This window comes from Nuphar pumila, chromosome 1 (assembly GCF_984573655.1).
Source record: "Nuphar pumila chromosome 1, dmNupPumi1.hap1.1, whole genome shotgun sequence".
Lineage (NCBI taxonomy): Eukaryota > Viridiplantae > Streptophyta > Magnoliopsida > Nymphaeales > Nymphaeaceae > Nuphar > Nuphar pumila.
In genome coordinates this window covers 24,230,899-24,251,328 of record NC_143249.1, presented here as the reverse complement: position 1 = coordinate 24,251,328, position 20,430 = coordinate 24,230,899, and the positions used below count along the sequence as shown (strand labels likewise).

At 36.9% G+C, this 20,430-nt stretch overlaps 1 protein-coding gene across 1 annotated transcript; it reads right to left on the bottom strand.

Annotated features, from left to right (window-relative positions):
• Positions 1–13,283: 13,283 nt before the first annotated feature.
• On the bottom strand, positions 13,284–17,368 carry LOC149848374 (uncharacterized). Its single transcript, XM_090004179.1, has 2 exons — positions 14,782–17,368; positions 13,284–13,612 (listed from the first exon to the last, which is right to left on the bottom strand). The coding sequence occupies exons 1-2, from the start codon at positions 17,366–17,368 to the stop codon at positions 13,284–13,286; spliced, it is 2,916 nt and encodes a 971-aa protein (XP_089860305.1).
• Positions 17,369–20,430: the final 3,062 nt, after the last annotated feature.

The window sequence follows — 20,430 nt, the reverse complement described above, 5'->3', positions numbered from 1 at the left end:
AAAAGTAAAAAATATTTAACATTTTGGATAATTTGATAAAAAATAAGAATTCATATTTTTTTGATATATAAATGCTTTAATTGGTCATGTTTGATATAATTAGGAAAGTTTGTCAAAAAATTATGGATTTTAGCCTCAAATATGGATCTCAAATTGGATCCAAGTATAAAAAAAATTTAAATTTTTGGGTAATTTGAGAAAAAATATGAATTCATATTTTTTATATACAAATGCAAAAACCATAAATAAATCATAAAACCCTAAAAATGCAAGAAACTAAATAAGAAATAAAGCAAAAAAACTCCTAAACTACAAGAAAAATAAACCAAACTGGATCCAAGTACAAAAAAAATGTTTAAATTTTGGGTAATTTGAGAAAAAAATAAGAATTCATATTTTTTATACAAATGCAAAAACAATAAATAAATCATAAAACCCTAAAAATGCAAGAAACTAAAACCCTCAAATATGGAACTCAAATTGGATCCAAGTACAAAAAAAATGTTTAAATTTTGGGTAATTTGAGAAAATAACAAGAATTCATATTTGTTATATACAAATACAAAAACCATAAATAAATCATAAAACCCTAAAAATGCAAGAAACTAAATAAAAAATAAACCAAAAAAACTCCTAAACTACAAGAAAAATAAACCATAAAATCAAAGAAACCATAAATAAATCATAAAATTAAATATAAAAAGCACTAATTCAAACCCTAATAAAATTAAATATAGAATTTTGATTCAAAACCCTAATCAAAGAAAAAAAGTCCTAATCATATTAAAGATCTAAAACCCTAATTACAGATATTTGATTTAAAGTCCTAATCAATAAAAATCAAATCAATAAAAATCAATGAAAAAAAAAAACTTGATCAATAAAAATCAAAGAAAAGCCTCTTATAAATTAAAATCAAATATCATAAATAAATCATAAAACCCTAAAATATAAAATAATAAATAATAAATAAACCAAAAACCCTAAACTAAGAGAAAAAAATCATAAAATCAAAGAAACCATAAATAAACTATGAAATTAAATGTAAAAAACACTATTTCAAACCCTGATGAAAGAAGATCAAAGAAAAACAATCACAATCAAATCAAATAAAATTTCTAAGCAAAATACGTATAAAAAGCCCTAATTAAAAACAATTGATTCAAAACCTTAATCAAAGAAAATAACTCCTAATAAAAGTAAGTATTTAGAACCTTAATTAAAGATATTTGAGTCAAAGCCCTAATCAAATAAAAGGAAAGCCCTACTAAATTAAATAACAAAATTTCATAATTAAAGATATTTGATTCAAAGCCCTAATCAATGACGATAAAAAAAAACTAATCAATGAAAATCAAAGGAAAAACTTAATCAATCAAAATCAAATAAAAAACCTTAATTATTTAGAAGATTTAACCTAATCAAAGAAAAAAACTTTAAAAAGAAGAAGAAGAAGAAGAAGAGCTATGAATGAAAAATGAAGAACGAAGAAGAAAGGGGAGAGACCAAGTGATAGAGAGAGAGGAATGAAAAGGGAAAGAAAGAAGAAAAGATGGAGAGACAGAGAGCTCCTCTCCAGCCTCTCTACTGGCCTCATTGTCGGCTGATGCATAGGAGAGAGAGAGAGAGAGGGTCAGGGTTAGACCCTCCTTCACCCGATATTTTTTTTAAAGTATGTTTCCCCATTCTTATTCTCGACATAATAGGGGAAATGGAACAATGAAATATGGTTCCAAAGTTGTGACGAACATGCTCCAATGTTTGGGCGACCGCATGATTTGTGGTCGCGCCATCCCAAATCACGCAATGGACGGGCTACCAAACAAGCCCCCAAGGAATAGTGGAACAAATTTTTCCAAAGTAGTTGAATATTATCAAGAATCATTATGAGTCTGGTTTTATGCCACAAAGATCAATAATGGGAAGGCATTTGTCGTTAAGGGCACTTGAATAGAACAAAATATACTTGTGTGTGGTTCACATAAACATGAAGAAAGCTTGTGATATGGTCAATGTTGTCAGTATTGTTGTGAATCGGCTGATTCATATATGAAACTAAGTTGATTCTGCTTTTTTAATAAATTTTAAAATAATTTTAATATTTTTCTTGATGCATGTCATTTTCTGATTAAAAATCGACTGATTCGGTTCATAATAAGAATCGATTGGTTCTCTGAATAAGTTCAGGGTCCGATAGGAAGGAACGAACGGGATTTCCACTTTCACATCTAAGCAAGAGGCCTGAGTGAGGGAAAAAGAGATACTCTCTTTATTAGGTAAATATGTAAGTCATGTCAAGGAAGAGAAGAGATGATTTAGCTTTCATTGTTTAGAGAAAAAATTCCCATACATAGGCAGTTCTAGCATCTATTAGAAGGTTGACCATTACTTTATTCCTTCGTGGCCATAAATAACTCTTCTGTTAGATTATGACAACATTGGATATGATGACAAGATCCAAAAAAAACTAGGTGAGGGTTGTACTTGTATAATTGAGAGTAGCGGCTGAGCCTGAGCAATCTTGACTCGACAAGTTCAAACTCTACTCAGGCTTGTCTCAAGCTTGAACCAACCACATAGACAAGCCTAAGCAGGGTTTGAACTTGTCGAGCTGAGATTGCTCAGGCTCAGCAAATTCATGATCCAATGGTTGATTCCTAGCAAATTCACCATGCCAAGCACATCCACATGGTTGGACTTGCAAAAAAAGTGTTGGAAATTCTCATGCTTCTAGTTCTCATATTCTAGTGACTCACTAGAATATGAAAACTGAAAATATGAGAACTAATGTGTGAACCATGGTTTTCATGAACTTTTTGTCCTTTTTTCTTGAATCTAGCCGTACAGATGTAATCTACATGTTTGGTTTTATAAGTATCTGCTCTTATAAAACCTATAAATGAGCTAGTCAATGATTAGCACTTAACATAGGCAGCTCTGGACCATTTGGCCATCAATGATGAGCCCTTAAAATGCTAAACAATTTTAGTCCAAGACAAAATTATAGAAATGACAAAAAAAGGTTTAAATGGGGTTTAGATTGTCCCCAATACTAAAGGCAAGGTCAAGGTTAGACTAAATCAAACCAAAGTTAAGAAGACCAAGACATGCAACCGACCTTGTTGCTCCAAGTCAAGTTGTGCTGGCCTGACATGATTTAATTCAAATCTAAATCTAGGTTCAGGTAAATCCAAATCCAAAATTAGGGTTTAAGACCAAAGCCCAATTGACAAGCCCCCTAAGGGCCTTGCCTAATAAAGTGACTAAATAATACAAATCTTATGGTGGCACTCTATAATGATCAATTGGGACTCAACGTTTTCGAGAAGGGTATGGTTTCCCTTCAAAGCCAAAATTTAGGAAAAATATGGGCAACGGGTGAACAAGGGGGCTAAGTTCTTTATAATTTCCAGACAATAACATAACAATCCTTCTCAAATTTAAAAATTATGAAAGAAAATATATAAGAGGTTATTTATGAAGATACAATGCACAAATGATGTACATTCTGAGTTTGAATCTTCATATTAGTACTACTTAATCATAGTTAGCATGTGATCTCAATAGTTGATCTTTGAATTAAGAATCCTGATTGATTATAGTGTCTATTCATACATTGAAGCTGCACATTAAAAGTCCTAAGCAGTATTTCAAATCTATGTGTCTTAGGGACAAGCTCAAAACTCATAGAAGATGACCTTGACCTTCACACTTATATTGTTTCAAGTGCTTGATATTAAAAATGAAGCCAATGAATCTCATTAAGAATTAAATTTACACTGAACCTTTGACTCATAAGTTTTAATTGCTTGATATTAAAAATGAGATAAGGATGTGTTCAACCAATTATTCCAAAAAAATGGACCCTTCAATTATGTTTTTTTGATGTGTATGTCAGGCTTTTTAGGAATTGAAAAATCAATGGCTTACAGTATATTGAATTTTTAATCACATTAAAAAATATAACCCAAGTGTTGATTCCTACTATTTTAACCAGGTTAGGTTTAGATTTGGTCGAAACAATCAATCCCTATAAGTTTCAATTAGGTGGTTTAAAACCTCAAAGAGTAGCCAATATTTCCCCCTATATAATATGTTAAATATTGTAATATCCTCTCTCTCTCTCTCTCTCTCTTATAGCAACTGGTAATTAGAAATGTTGAGCGAGAATCTAGTAAACAAAAAAGAGTTTGGCCAACCTTAGATGTCAGCTGATCAGTTATGGGTGGGGTTTGTATTTGATACCTGACCTGACCGAACCTGAACCCGAATTTCTGGTGGAATGGGTATAAAAAGTGACAGCCCAAAGTAATATTTGGGTCAACTCAAACCCGACTTGAGCAATATGCAGGCCGGGTTAGGTTATGATTTTTGCCAGGTACCCAACACAACCAAGGTTTTTGTTGAGTACTTGATCTGACCTGAGTGTTTTATATGTATTTTTAGTGTAAATAAACTTATAAATTATATGGTTTTATGTTTTAGATTTTATTTTTCATGACTTGATAAAATCTGAAATTGACATTTTGTTATTTGGGCGAGTCTGGGTACACCCATGATGGGTCAGGTACCCCACTTGTAGACAACCATATAGCTAATGCTACCAGGTAGTGTTGACACTCAAAAAACTTTGAGTTCCCAACCAACATAAATGTTGGCCCCATCACAATAGAGTCACCTACTCACCGAAAATGGGATAGTTTAAAGATTTTGGATGTGAACTTGAATTATCATCGCATGCAAGGAGCGAGATACTTCATAAATGACCTTTTGGTATAAGGTTGATTGATACTTTGGGCACATTCTATGAGAAAATTATTTCAAAAATCAAGAGAGACATGTTTGTATAAACCTCATGAAGAGCTCAAAAACCCTTCATAAATATTTTGATTTTTTTTTTTTGCCTTCAAAGTGACATTTTGCCAAATGACTTCTTCAAAAAGTAAAGTTTTCAAGCTTTCCAACCAAAACAAAAATCACTTTAATCCAACATCAGAGTCAAAAGTTATAAACAAAACAAGCTTAAGTTTCAAGAAAATGATTTTGTAAAGTAAAGCTCACTTGCAACTCATTTTTTACCAACTAAATGGCCAAATTTATTTTTTTGCCTAAAACAAATTTTGTATAAGAGGATGTCAGCTTTTCAATGCTTTAAATTGTGTATTAATTCGACACACAGTCACAGAGTTATGATTGAAGCACCGAGGATAGGACAAGCTAGGAAACATGTTGGCAAATCTATGACTTACCGACATTACACTATGTGAGCAAATCTCTTGTGTGGGAAAGACAATTTCCTTAGCCATTTCAAGGCGAAGAAAGCATGGGTGGGGTGGAGTCCCAAGCCTATAAATAGGCTTCATTTAGTCTTCCCAAGCCATTTCAAGCTCATTTAAACTCAAGAAAAGCTTCAAGAGCTCTCTTAAATACTCAAGTTCCTTTAAAAATAGTTTCGAAATTGTGGGTTTTCAAGATTTTGGGTAGAGAAAATCCCTGTAGTTCCTCTCTCTCTATCTCTCTTTCATCCAACTAAAGATCAATCTACGCATCCTTTGTCTTTTGGGGAGGGGGCCCGAGCTAAATTTTAAACATTTCTTAAATTTTCATTAAAATTTCAATTTCATATATATTTGATTGCTTTCTTGGGGTTTTTTTCTAAATATTTTGGTTTTCTTCGGTTTCTTTTCCAAAAAAACTTTTTCCTTGGATTTTTCATTTCAAGAACTTTGCTCTAATGTAGAAAAACCCCTTTTCAGTAGGATTTCACCATAAAAAATTCAAGACATTATCACCATGTTGGATCATCGTGAGGAGGGGTTAGAGTTTTCAAGAAACCAAGTGTGTCTCTCTCAATCTCTTGTACTTTTTTTTCTTTTTCTTTTTCTTTTTCTTTTTCTTGAGAAATTTAGTTCTTTACTTACATTCTAATTGTAACTCCGCCTATGTATAACTGTTTAGTTATACAGTGTCGATCCCAAGCCCGGATAAAGGAGGAGGGTTGCGATAGGCCAGTGACAGTCAGCATAAAAACTTAGTCATACCCTATGAACATGAACCAATATGAGAATTTTGTTGGGGTGTTCCCCACTGAGCGATGCGTTGTACTCTATAGGCCCGAAGGCAGTGATAAATGGGCAAGGGTTGCTAGATCGTCGCCCAGAACTGACGTGTCACACCGGCGCCCGGGTGTGGTGTCAAATAGGCAAGGGTTCCCTCACTTTGTTGGACGAGTGGGGGTAAAGAAGTTAGTCCAAGACCATAAAATTAGGTTATCCACTTGGAACATAGGGTCTTTAACTGATAAGTTGGTAGAGTTAGTAGATGTTATGTGTAGGGAAAAGATTGATATTTTATGTTTACAAGAGACCAAATGGGTAGGTGAGAAAGCAAAAGTGATAGAACCTTGGGGATATAAGATTTGGTATACAGGAATAAATAGGAGTAGGAATGGAGTAGGGATTGTTATGAGTCGTGAGTTTATAGATAATGTAGTTGAGGTCCGTAGGAAGGGTGATAGGATTTTACTTATTAAATTAGTATTAGGTACGGATATTATTAATATTATTAGTGTTTATGCACCTCAAGTAGGTTTAGATGATTCCATTAAGCGTCAATTTTGGGAAGATTTAGATGGAGTAGTACAAGGGATATCTTATGGAGAAAAGTTTTTCATCGACGGTGACCTTAATGGACATGTAGGCATTAGTAGGGATGCATTTGAGAGTATTCATGGAGGCTATGGTATAGGAGAAAGAAACGAAAGTGGAGAAAGGATTTTAGATTTTGGTTTGTCCTATGATATGATCTTAGCAAACACTTGGTTTAGGAAGAGGGAGTCTCACTTAGTAACATTTAAAAGTGGGACTAATACGAGTAAGATAGATTTTTTCCTACTTAGAAAGAGAGATAGGGGTTGTTGCATCGATTGTAAGGTTATACCGAGAGAAAGTGTAGCTATACAACATAGAGTCTTAATTTTAGATCTTAGAATTAGACAATGCCGCAAAAAGGATAGACATAAGATATATCCTAGAATTAAATGGTGGGCACTGAAAGAAGCTAAACAAGGAATGTTTGTAGAGCAGGTAGTTAAGGAAGTTGATTGGTGTCTTGAGGATGATTTAGAATCAATGTGGAATAAGATTGCAGGTGGCATGAGAAAGGTGGCGAAGGAGGCATTGGGTGAGTCTAAAGGCGGAGCATCGCTAGGTAAGGATACATCATGGTGGAATGAGGACGTCAAATTAGTTATTAAGGTTAAAAGAGAGTGTTATAGAAATCTAAGTAAGAGTTGTGATAATGAGAATTTGGAGAAGTATATGATAGCAAAGAAAGAAGCTAAAAAAGTAGTTCAAAACGCAAGGGATAAGGTATATAAGAAGGTTTATGACAAGTTGGATACCAATGAGGGCGAGAATGATATTTATATGCTTGCAAAGATGCAAGATAAAAAATTGAGGGATTTGGGTATGATTAGATGTATCAAAGATGAAACGCAAAAGGTTTTAGTCAAAGATGAGAAGATTAAGGAGAGATGAAAAAAATATTTTGATAAGCTATCTAATAGAAGTCATGCTCAGGATCTTGGAGACTTCTTCATTCCTTTTCATGTGATGAATCGTGACTTCATACGCAAGATTCAAAAGAACGAAATCGCAGAGGCTTTGAAGAAAATGAAATCAAGAAGGGCAGTTGGCCCAGATGGTATACCTATCGAGGCTTGAAAATGCTTGGGAGAGAAAGATTTAGAATGATTGACAAATCTTTTTAAAAAGATTTGGCAGACAAATAAGATGCCTGGTGAGTAGAGGAAGAGTACTTTGGTGCCTCTATATAAGAATAAGGGTGATATACAAGATTGCACAAACTATCGTGGTATAAAACTCATGAGTCATACTCTGAAACTTTGGGAGAGGGTGATTGAGTCTAGGTTGAGGAAAATTGTCATGATATCGAAGAATCAATTTGGTTTTATGCCTAGAAGATCAACTATAAAAGCTATGCATCTTCTTAGACAACTTATTGAGAGATGTAGAGAGATGAACAAAGATTTGCATATGGTTTTTATTGATTTGAAGAAGGCATACGATAGAGTACCTAAGTACGTTCTCTGGTGGACAATGATGAAGAAAGGTGTTTCTCTCAAGTACATTAGTATAATTAAAGATATGTATGAAGGAGTAGTAACCAATGTCCGCACTTGTGGAGGGGTGCAAACTAATTTTCCTATAACGGTTGGGTTACATCAAGGATCTGCTTTAAGCCCTTTCCTATTTGCTACAGTGGTGGATGAGCTTACAAGATCAATTCAAGAAAATGTGTCGTGGTGTATGTTGTTTGTTGATGATATTGTTTTGATCGATGAGTCTAGAGCTGGGGTTAATGCTAAGTTAGAATTATGAAGACAGACATTGGAAGCAAGAGGTTTTAAGTTGAGTAAGAGTAAGACAAAATATATGGAATGTCGGTTTAGTAAGCAACGAAGTAGTGATGGGAGTGTACTGAAGCTTGGTGAGCAAGAAATACCGGTGGATGATTGTTTCAAATATTTGGGATCTATCATTCAAAAAGTATGAAGAAATTGATGGAGATGTAAATCATAGGATAAAGGTTGGGTGGATGAAATGGAAAAGTACAACTGAAGTGTTATGCGATCGTAGAATGCCATTGCGGTTGAAGGAAAAATTTCATGGAACGACTATTAGGCTCGCATTACTATATGGTACGGAATGTTGTGCTGCCAAGAGACATCATATTCAAAAAATGAGTGTAGCTGAGATGCGTATGCTTAGATGGATGTGTGGAAATTAAAAGATAAGATTCAGAACGAGGAGATACGTAAGAAGGTAGGCGTTGCACCTATTGAAAATAAGATAAGAGAGAATAGTTTACGGTGGTTTGGACATATTCGGTGAAGGCCTAATGATGCTCCAGTTAGAAGGATGGAGAAATTGAAAAATATATTAGTTAAAAGAGGTCGGGGTAGGCCTAGGAAGACTTGGATGAAGATGATAGGAAAGGATATGAATGCTTTGAACCTCATCGAGGACATGGCATTGGATATAAATGATTGGAGGAGAAGGATTCGTGTGGAAGACCCATAATGATTTTCTTCTTTGGTTCATATCTCCGACCCCAATTGTTTTGGGACGAAGGCGTAATTGTTGTACTTACATTCTATTTGTAAAATACACTTTTTTGGATTCTATTTTGCTTGGACGAGTCCATCATCTAAGCTTACCTTATAGGTGCATTCTCGAGGTTCAAGAAAGCTCAAAAACTAATTTTTTGGGGTAAAAGATCTAAACCTTTATTGAATTAACCCTTATCATTTGAGAAGGAAAGGTTCAATATTGAGCGGGCAGATCCCATCATCTTTAAAAACGGAGGTGAGTTTTATCATCTTTTTTTAAACACTTCAAAAATATTTTCAAACCTTGTTGGTAAAATTATTAAGAGCCAGATTCCTTTATAAAGTTAGAAACCATGCACTCAATACAAAAGTATTAATAAAGCTAGAATCTACTAAAAAACTAATAAATAAAACACTAACATGCTATTATAACAACACAAGTTGCATTTTTTTTGTCTGCCAACCATTTGGCAAATTACCAACTCGTGAGGCAGTGTGGTCTATGGGCCCCACCCGGGATTTTCCTTGCTCCTTTGAGGGTTTCTCGTCATAAAAAAGAAAAAGACAATAATCACCTTCACTATTTTCCTAAGAATCCTCAACATTTTGCTGACGCCTGCATATCTCTCTCTCTCGTCCTGCTTGTTTGCCCAGTGATTGACTGATTCATGACTTGCATGGGTTCGGCTACTATGCTTTAAAGTGCAGCTAATTATATGTGTATGGTTTTTCAAGTCTGCTGTCATCATCTTCTGTTAGTTCGGTCCTCGTGTGTTGTGAAAATAATTAACAGGAAAAAGAAGTACATTAAAGGAGTCCGATCGGGTGCAATATCATTGCACAAAAATTGTGCATTAAGCACCCGATAGCCCTCCATCAGGTCTTGGGTCTCACACCTGACAGGCCCTGTCCTCAAGATGGAGGGTGATCAGGTGCTTAGTGCACAAATATTTGTGCAATCACGGATTAAAGAAACAAAAGTTTTTAAAATCAGCCCCAACATCAATCACGATCTTGAGTAGGGTGTCAATGGGTCGGGTTTGGTTAGGCCCAGGTGGAACTGAACCTGGCCTTAAATTTCGGGTATGATATCGGGTCTGGACCTGAGTCTAATCACACCCACCATAAGAGAAATCATACTTGGACTGGATAAGAACTACATGAACCAGACCCAGGCCATACCCGATAAAACAGTATTTTTTATCATTTTTGCATTGAAAAAATGCTGGTCATAATCAGAACTCAGGTCGGCTCGGGTCTGGTATAAAATTTCACAAACTATACCTGGGTCTATATATTAATCGGACCGGACCTGGGTCTTAGTTGGATCTTCTTATTTATCACCATACCCGGACCTTATAGGGTTTGGTATGGGTCGGGTCTGGGCAAACTGACACCCCTAATCTTGAGGCACACAATGGGTCCCGGTCCGACCAGATCTTGATTGGGTCTAGAAAAACTAGCGCATATCCTGAATGGTGCAAGGTAGGGGTGGCAATCATCTCGGGTTGGCGGGTCGACCCGACGGGTTGGCAGGTCAGCATACCTCAACCCGAACCCGACCCGTTTATTAAACGGGTCGGCTGTGGCAAACACGAACCCGACCCGTTTAATAAACGGGTAACCCAACACGACCCGCCAACCCATTTAATAAATGGGTTGGGTCGGGTAAACAGGTTCTCAGGTTCGCGGGTCGGGTTGGCGGGTCGGCGGGTTGACCCCGCCTAACCCGTTTATTAAACGGGTCAGCCGGGTTGGCATACCCCCAACCCGAACCCGACCTGTTTAATAAACGGGTTACGCGGGTCGACCCGTTTATTAAATGGGTTGGCTTAAGCCCAACCCGAACCCGCCTAAGAGGCGGGTTGGCGGGTCGTGTCAGGTTTTGCCACCCCTAGTGCAGGGTAGGGTAAAAAAATCTTCTCTGGACCACACCCTTTGACATCTCTCTCTCTCTCATTGGACCAATAATTGTAGCATTGCTTTCAACCTTCAATGAAGTTGGTGGTTGGGATATTGGGTCGTTTTCAAGGCATATGTAGCACCAGATGATGATTTGGTGGAACTCATTACTGTTGAGTTAGTAGGACCACTAATGCCCTGTGGATATCAATTAGCATGAGGTGATGTGGAGTATGGATCAAACCTTAAATGGGTCAAGTCTACGTCTAGCCATTACTTTTTCTTATTTTTGGCAATGCCCACCATTAATTAGTTTTTTTTTTTCCTTTTTGGGGTTAAAAGAAGCATGTGTGTATAGTCTAGTGAAAATGTGCATAGGGTTGCCAACGGGGGCTCCCCTTGTCTGGTAGGTGCAGCTAGTTCACGTTACCTTGTGTTGGGACGTTGCAAGTTCAAATCCTAATGGTATCGTTGTATGACTGGTATGGGTCAGCCTTTAAAAAAAAGAAAAAGAAAATGTGCATGGGGGTGTCAATGAATGCAATCCATCATCAAGTAAGTTGAATCGTACGGACGGATTCAGCATGGTTCATCTAGTGCAGATAATGTTGTATTTTTTTTGAATAATTTATAAATGTTGTATTTTTTTTTTGAATAATTTATATGTAAAAAACGTCTTTCTTTTAATTGTTGAATTTCGGTACTATATAGACCAGTCATTTTAATCCTTGTTTAAAATACAGTTTAAAAATTTCCTTAAAAAAAACCTCAAAAAGAAAAAAAGAAAGAGAAAATGTGCATAGGGTGTCAATGAAAGCAATCCATCATCAAGTAAATTGGATCCTACGGACGGATTCAGCATGGCTCATCTAGTGCAGATAATGTTTTGTGTTTTTTTTGAATAATTTATATGTAAAAAGGGTCATTCTTTTAATTGTTGAATTTCAATACTATATAGACCAGTCATTTTAATCCTTGTTTAGAATACAGTTTAAAATTTTACTTGAAAAAAATCCTCAAAAAGAATACAGTTTAAAAATTAAAGTTTACCATTTAAGAGTATGTTACATAGAAAATGTGATAAACCAATATATACAGCCAAATTTACTAGAAATGAATGAGCATATATTTTGTGTTGTGTTTTTTGTCAAATAATTCACATGTAAAAAGGTTTTCTTTTAATTGTTGAATTTTGGCACTATATATACCGATAATTTAAATCATTGTTTAGAATATGGTTTAAAATTTAAGTTTACTATTTAAGAGTATCTTACATAGTAGATGTGATAAATCAATATATACAGCCAGATTTGCCAGAAATGAATGAGCAAATATTGTGGTTGTGTTTTTTGTCAAATAATTCATATGTAAAAAAGGCTTTTTTTAATTATTGAATTTTGGCACTATATATACCAGTCATTTTAAACATTGTTTAGAATATGGTTTTAAAATTAAGTTTACCAATTAATAGTATGTTACATAGTAAATGTGATAAACCAATATATACAGCCAGATTTACTAGAAATAAATGAACAAATACTGTGGTTGTGTTTTTTGTCCAATAATTCATATGTAAAAATGTTTTCTTTTAACTGTTTAATTTAGGTACCATACAGACCAGTCATTTTAATCCTTATTTAGAATATGCATTAAGATTTAAGTTTTCCATTTAAGAGTATGTTACATGGTAAAGGCCATAAACCAATATATACAGCCAGATTTACTTGAAATGAATGAGCAAACATTGTGGTGCACCCCCCCCCCACACACACACACATATATATATATATTATAGTGTCAGAGGGAGAGAGATTCAATATTCTAAAGCAACTTGATGGATTACATAGAGGAAACGACATCTTAACATCAATCAATTGAGATATTATACAAAGAAGCATATTGCCTTCCAACCCATCCCTTTAATAATTCATACTAGCTAGACAGCATGGAAGTACACGAACACCTTATTTTCTTAATGGCTTGGCAATCCAGTGTCAAATACCTATATAGAAAATACACAAGCAACTCTCGCTTAACCTAGTCATAGGCAGGTTTGGGTTCAAGCTCACAATGCTCTTGTTGAGCATTGACCTCCATTTCTGCTCAACTTTGGAACCCAAGAAAGCTCAGCAGAACCATGACTCTTTCCACTGTATAATCTCTAGCTAGGTGGCTTTACAGATACTGTCAATACTTTGTTTGATTTTGGGTCAGCAAGAGCCTGTGAGTTTGGCATGTAAAAATATGATCAATTCAGATCCCTCTTTGTGGGGAACTCTGATAGCATTTGCACCACTTCTCTCATTGTTGGCCTCTCAACACTGTGCTCTTGGAGGCACAGCATGGCAATGAAGAACATGTGCATGGCTTCCTCCTGGGGCACCTGACCAAGCCTAGCATCAACAATGTCCATCACTTGTTCTTTGGTGCAATTTGTTGCCATCTTAGCCCACTGGACAATGTCCACTCCATCTCCAAACTCCCCCAGTGGGCGTCGCCCAGTGATCAGCTCCAGAAGGACGACACCGAAGCTGTACACGTCGCTCTTCTCGTCGACCTTCAACGTGTATGCATACTCTACATCAACAAATAACATCAATCAAGAAACTGAAATATCACCAAGTTCATAAGATCCATTTTTTCTTATGACTATAGTGGCAACTCTTGTGATAACACCTGACCAAAATCATGAACTCCACACACTTCCAATAAGTTAGAAACTTTGTTTCTGAAATATATAAACTTGGTCGCACTTCAAGTGATGCCAGACACGCTCTAAGTGATTGCAACCCACAGTAACATGGATTGAATTCTAAAAATCACACTTTATGGGATTTCTGAAACAATGAGATTCAGATTTGATGTTTACAGAAGAGCGCCTTTATTAAAAAGAGGAAATAATAATATAAGTATTTAATACATCATGATATATAAAGAGATAGGGGCATATCTGATATTTGTAGCCATAAAGATAAAGCAATCTTCACAAAGATCCAAAAACATGCTCTCATTTTCAAATCATTGAAGAGTGCACGGTTTTTCATTAACAATTTAATGACAGACTTTGTGTGTCAGATCCTTGACAGCACAGGATTCTGTTGACCTGAATCCTTTATGTAACTTAACGTTCTGATGGAAGAAAGATGACCATTTTGCTTTTCACTGAGCTAATTAAGGTACCAACTCTTGTGAGGAAGCAAATAAGTAGCTATGTAAAACATGGTGTCCAAAACAAGTCAATATAGCGCCTGAATCAGGAAAGAACTCGGCAATATGTATTGCATCCAGCGACTTGAGTCTAAATTTTGTTAGCTTTATTTGATGCAATTCATGAATTCCAGTGGAATTTGAACTTTCATGACATCAGAAAGACAATGACTTGGACTATCATGGTATGAAAAGACTGCAACCTAGAGCCCATCTTAATACAGACAAAGGCACTTTCTGCTGTCACTTAGAGTGTGACCAAGTCATACTCATGACCCAGTCTTCTGCATTATATAATGGCCACATTCCTGAAGCCCCATGTCAATATTACTGGTAAAACAAAATATTCAAGAACAGTTTCATGAACTCCACTGTTGCTAATGAAGAACACTAGAGTTCATGACTTTAGTCCTAGCTACTTTGATGGCAGAAGACAGAAACAGTAACGTTATGAAGCCAACTGAAGTTGCGCTTTTGGCCGATGTATATCCAGAAAATAAAATCAACCCAATGGGAAAAGACAAGGAGAAAATTGTTACCTGGTGCAATGTAGCCATATGAGCCAACGACTGCCGACATACTCTCTAGTGTGCCACCATCATACAAAAACTTTGCCAACCCAAAATCTGCAACATGGGCTTCAAAGTTAGAGTCCAAAAGTATGTTATTAGACTTCACATCTCTATGGATGATGAGGGGTGAGCAATCATGATGCAGATAGCATAGCCCTTGAGCTGATTCCACAGCAATCTTGTATCTCAAATCCCATCCCAGAAAAGCACCCCTTTTCCCATGTAAAACTTCACCCAGGCTCCCATTCCCCATGTACTCATACACTAGTAGATTGCTCTCTTTGTTGGAACAAAATGCTAGCAATCTAACTATGTTTCGGTGCCTGATGTTACCCAGAGTTTGAATCTCAGCAGTAAAGCCATGGTCATTATGATTACCAATGCCCATTAGTCTTTTTACTGCAATATCTTCACCACTGGGCATTGTACCATGATAGACAGTTCCTGCCCCTCCTCTCCCTATTATGTTGGAGTCTTTTAGACACTCAAGTATGTTGTCCATACTGAATTCAAGTTTCTGGAAAGCAGTTATCTTCCATTTATGCGCATTGCTTCTTCTAACAGCTCTGGCTCTGATAATGGCACAGACGGCAAAAACCATCAAGCAGATCAGCAAGCCAAGTGCTACCACCAACTTGAAATCCCTGGCAGCATTCCGAGGTTTGCCGGAGACTTTCGTGAAATTGCACGGATTGAGGACTGATCCACACAGCAGTGGGTTCCCGGCAAAGGAAGTTGCATTGAAATAGGCAAATTGGCCAGACTCTGGTACTCTGCCAGAGAAGTTGTTAAAGGAAAAATCAGCAACAGTCAGGCTTCTCATTGATCCGATTGATTTCGGAATGGACTCACTGAGGTGGTTGCGTGAGACGTTTAGGTAATTAAGGATCGGAATTCTGCAAATGTCTTCTGGAATTTGGCCTGTCAGCTGATTCTGACTAAGGTCTAAATAGTTAAGCATGGAGCAGTTACCAATCTCAGGTGGAATCAGGCCTGAAAAGGAGTTCTTACTGAAATCAAGCTTTATTGCATGCTTTAATTCACCGATTTCCTCCGGAATCTCCCTTGAAAAACGGTTGTTGCTGAGGAGGAGCATTTGCAGAGTTGAGAAATTTGCGATGGAGGATGGCAGGGGTCCTGAGAGTCGATTGTTGGAGAGGTTCAACTGGCCCAATTTTGTAGGCTTTGTTGCTGTGGTGCTATCGCTGTTCTCAGAAACAACTCCAGAGAGATAGTTGTTCTGCAACTCCACTAGAGTTAGCTCAGGCAAGTAAAGAAAACCAAGAGGGATACTCCCATTCAAGTAATTCTCTCCCATCCTTACTCTACTAAGGCTTAAGCACCTGCCTAAACTCTCTGGCATTGGGCCAAAAAGGAAGTTGTTCAACAGAATCAGTACTCTCAGCTGATTACCAGAGCAGAGGTTATCAGGTATCAGACCAGTAAGCTTATTGGTAGACAGGTCCAGTATTTGAAGCTTCCCATTCTGGCCTAGTTTCTCTGGGATCACCCCTGTGAAATTGTTCTCCCACAGACCTAAAGTTTCCAAATTAGGCAGTTCAGCAATGAAATCAGGTATCGAACCATGCAATCTATTCATGAACAGATTGAGAAGGCTAAGCTCTCTGAGCTCATGAAACTCATTGGGGATCTCACCAGTGAGTGCATTGTTCGAAAGGTCAAGAGACACTAATCTTGTCAAGTTTCCTAGCCTACTAGGGATCGAACCGGAAAGGAGATTGGTATGAAGAAAAATTGTGTCAAGCAATTGCAGATTTCCCAATTGGGCTGGGATCTCTCCTTCCAGACCACAACTAGAAAGGTCAAGATGAACAAGATTGATCAAGCTAACAAACTCTTTGGGTATTCCGCCTTCAAAATCATTGTAATAACCCAAATAGAGTTCTTTGAGATTTGTCAGTTTTCCTAGCTCACCTGGTATTCTTCCACGCAGATCGTTCCCGGCTAGCGAGAGGTACTCCAATTCACTGAAACCACCGTAACTTGGAGGGATGCTTCCATAGAAATAATTCCCTCCAAGGTCTAGGTACCTCAAATGTGAAGAGTTTAAAATACCCAGTGGAAGAGATCCAGTCAGGTTGTTGTTATAAGCATCTAGAACTTCCAACCGCTTCAATTTGGAGAAGTCCCATTCAATAGTCCCATTGAACATGTTGTTGGATATATTCAATGACTTGAGTGCAGTAAGTGAGCTGATTTCAGCAGGAACCTCACCAGAGAAACTGTTTCCAGCAAGAGAGAGGTTGATCAGGCGATCTAAGCCGGATATTTTAGGGGAGACAGAACCTGAAAGATTGTAATTTGATATGTCAAGAGAGACCACCCGGCCGAATTCACACCGAATTCCGACCCACGAACAAACTGAACTAAGATTGGATTCATCCCAGCTGTTCAAAGCCGGGTCGGGGTCAGCAAACTCATGCTTCAGAGCCAACAGAACAGCAGCGTCACTTGAATATGATGGTAATGAAGATGAAGCAAAAGAAGAAGAGACAATGAAGGGAATGAATGCCAGAGCAAGAACTGAAACCATCCTTTTTATCCTTCTTTCTTTCAGGTGGAAATGGGTGATGGTGATTTGGTGAGAACAGATAGAATTGAAGGGAAATGAAGTCTAAATGCAAGATCAAGAGAAGATTTATATAAAGAGAGGGAGAAAAGAGATGGGAATCTGTGAAACTTCAATGGAGTGTGGTCTTTACAACAGATCAGCATCTTTAGGGAGTCTTGATATTCAAGGAAGACCACCCTTTTCTTTTGTTCTTGGAACAAGAAGGGTCCTGCTGATTTTTTTTTCCCCTCCCCTTCCTTTCTTCTTTTCTGGTGTGAACTTTGAAAGAAAAATCACAATGGTGTTATTGAGGTGTGAGTGGGTTTTCTTTAGACTAAACAAAGGGAGGAGAGAAGAAGGAAAAGCAGCTGGTTTGAAGGGAAAAAGCCGTTGAGTAACAGAAATTTAAAGTGGAAATTAAGAAAGTTAAAGCAGGCCCTCATCTTTCACAGTGACAAAAGCGCCCCTCAGTCATTCAAACAATGACAAAAACAGCTGCCCCCCCCCCGGAGGGTGAGAAATATAAAAATACAGTGTGAAACACGAGAAATAAACAAAGAAAAGGAAAAGCAAACCTGGCTCTACTCTTTGGGTATGACTGCAACTAAAAAGGTTTTGGTCAAAGTTCAAAAGCTGGACCAAGCCAGTGTCTAGTCCCCAGCCTCACTCAGTCCAGTTAGGGACTCGTGATTACTCGATGTGGGCTCAATCAACTACCTCAATTCTATATGAATATGCATTCCATTGCGGGATAAGAGCAAACTACTTTTTGAGTATGTTTTCTGGCTAGATGTTTGTCCAAGTTCATGGAGTTGAAGTTGAAGTTGAGGGTGACCAAGTAGATAAGTTGATATCAATTTTTCTATTAGTGTGAAGAAACCACCTCTATGGTTTAGACATTCCATTACTGGATAAGAGGTGTAAAACTTCATAATCACTACCTCTCTCTACTAATCGAGGTTAGTTTCTAGCTTAAGCTTTGGGATGAAGGACACTCATCCTGATCAGTACTGAACTCTCGACCTCCTTCAACTTGAAAGGCCTTAAGCCAAGGCACCTAGTCAGGTGTACAGAGGCTTTTTGTGCAAGTTCATATCTAGATAATGTATTTGCGATCATCAACCTTGAATTTAAATTTAAGCTTGTTTTATCCCATTAAAAAATGTGCAGTAAATGCTTTTATTTTTATTGCTCTTTTTTTAAATTCAAAATGACTATTAATGATAAAGTAATGAGCCATGAAAGGGACAGAGTTGGCATGAAGGGTTGCAACCCGGGCAGATTGACTTGAGCTGGCCTATGCTAGGCAGTCAATGTGTTTTAATACATCAGTGTCATCATTTGCCTACTTGCAGGACATCAATGCAATCCTGATAACCATCCAATCTAAAGTTAAAAAGAAGTTTCCTGGTTAGTTCCTTAAATTTGAAGAATGATTGCAGTTTTGCCAACATGATGACATGATGAATGCATGCATGCATGTTTCCATGCATATCAGTAGATGCCATGAATATTACCTTGTAAGCATGCAAGAGACAAACCAACACATGCTTTGGCAGTTGCCATGAATGTGGTAGGACATGACATGCCTAATCACGAATCTAATGGATGGTAACAAAAAGGACATAAAGGCGTCATGACTCATGCATGAGAAGGGAATCCCTCGTGCTCTTTTTTTTTTTCTACTTTATTCTCTCTCTGCTTCCTTCCCTGTGAAGATGGGACCATCCGAGTGAGTGAGGTTCATGTATGCTTTGAGGGAATAGTTTAAAGGAGTGGAGGCTGAAAAGTAAAGCCAAGTATGTGCCATAGATTTCCCCACTTTAAAAAAAATAAAAAATAAAATCCTTCCTCACATGGAAAAGAGTGCTCTTGTATGTATGAAATCTCTTTCTCTCTCTCTCTCTCTTGCATGTTGTCCCTCTTTTGTCAGCCATTTTTGTGCCGGCAAATGTGAAAAAGGTGGGAGGCGCCACCCTGCTGGCTATTATCTGTGGCAGGAGTGATCACCTTCCACCAGTTTCAGGGGCACCAGACACCAGGGCCACGCAAACAGGCAGAAATGATGCCAGCCCCACCTATGCTAAACACCACTATTCATCGCAACTGCCATTTTCAATACCAGTGACCAGCATCCTACCGAGTATATATATATATAGTAACGCTTTTCTTAGGTCCTCTGTTTCGTTAGGCCCCTTAAAAAACAGTAGTTATGGCTACAAAGGTACCAGTTTTTTCTGGTTCATAAAAATATATTTTTCATCAAAAAACATAATCCAAAAGTCGATCCCCACCCAATAGAGCATGATAACGATTCAATTCTATCATAAAACACTTAAAACCTATGAGGCAGAATAGGACATAACGAGAAATGGGGCCTAATATATATATATATATTTGCTACTAGTGAATATAAGGAACTAATGAGCTAGAAATCTTAGGTGCAAGTTTTATTGACTCAATCTAACCAAAAGATGTGTTCAACATGGTTTGTTTGCTATGGATCAGGCCTTGGATCGTGCTTTTCTGATATAAAAATCAGATATTTTGAGTTATGAAATTTTGGTACCAGTTTTTTCTGGCTCATAAAAATATATTTTTCATCAAAAAACATAATCCAAGAGTAGATTCCCACCGAATAGAGCATGATAAACACATCTAACGATTCAATTCTATCATTCAAGAAATGGGGCCTAATATATATATATATATGAAAAAATATTTGCTACTAATGAATATAAGGAACTAATGAGCTAGAAATCTTAGGTGCAAGTTTTATTGACTCAATCTAACCAAAAGATGTGTTCAACGTGGTTTGTTTGCTATGGATCAGGCCTTGGATCGTGCTTTTCTGATATAAAAATCAGATATTTTGAGTGAATCTGAGTCATTGATTTTTTGGATTCCTTTAAAAACCTAATTACTTGTATAATCGCATGATTCAAAACAAGTTTCCTGCTAAAACAAACTATGTAGATCACATCCATAATATTTGATGTAAAAAAATTGAAACTTTTTGAATAAAAGAATGATTTCTACTCATT

Excerpts from the sequence above, each read along its gene's own strand:
- LOC149848374 (XM_090004179.1), bottom strand. The coding sequence starts at position 17,368 with ATGGTTTCAGTTCTTGCTCTGGCATTCATTCCCTTCATTGTCTCTTCT. Across the intron at positions 13,613-14,781 it reads ATATGGCTACATTGCACCAG|AGTATGCATACACGTTGAAG; the intron begins GTAACAATTTTC and ends TTGTTGATGTAG.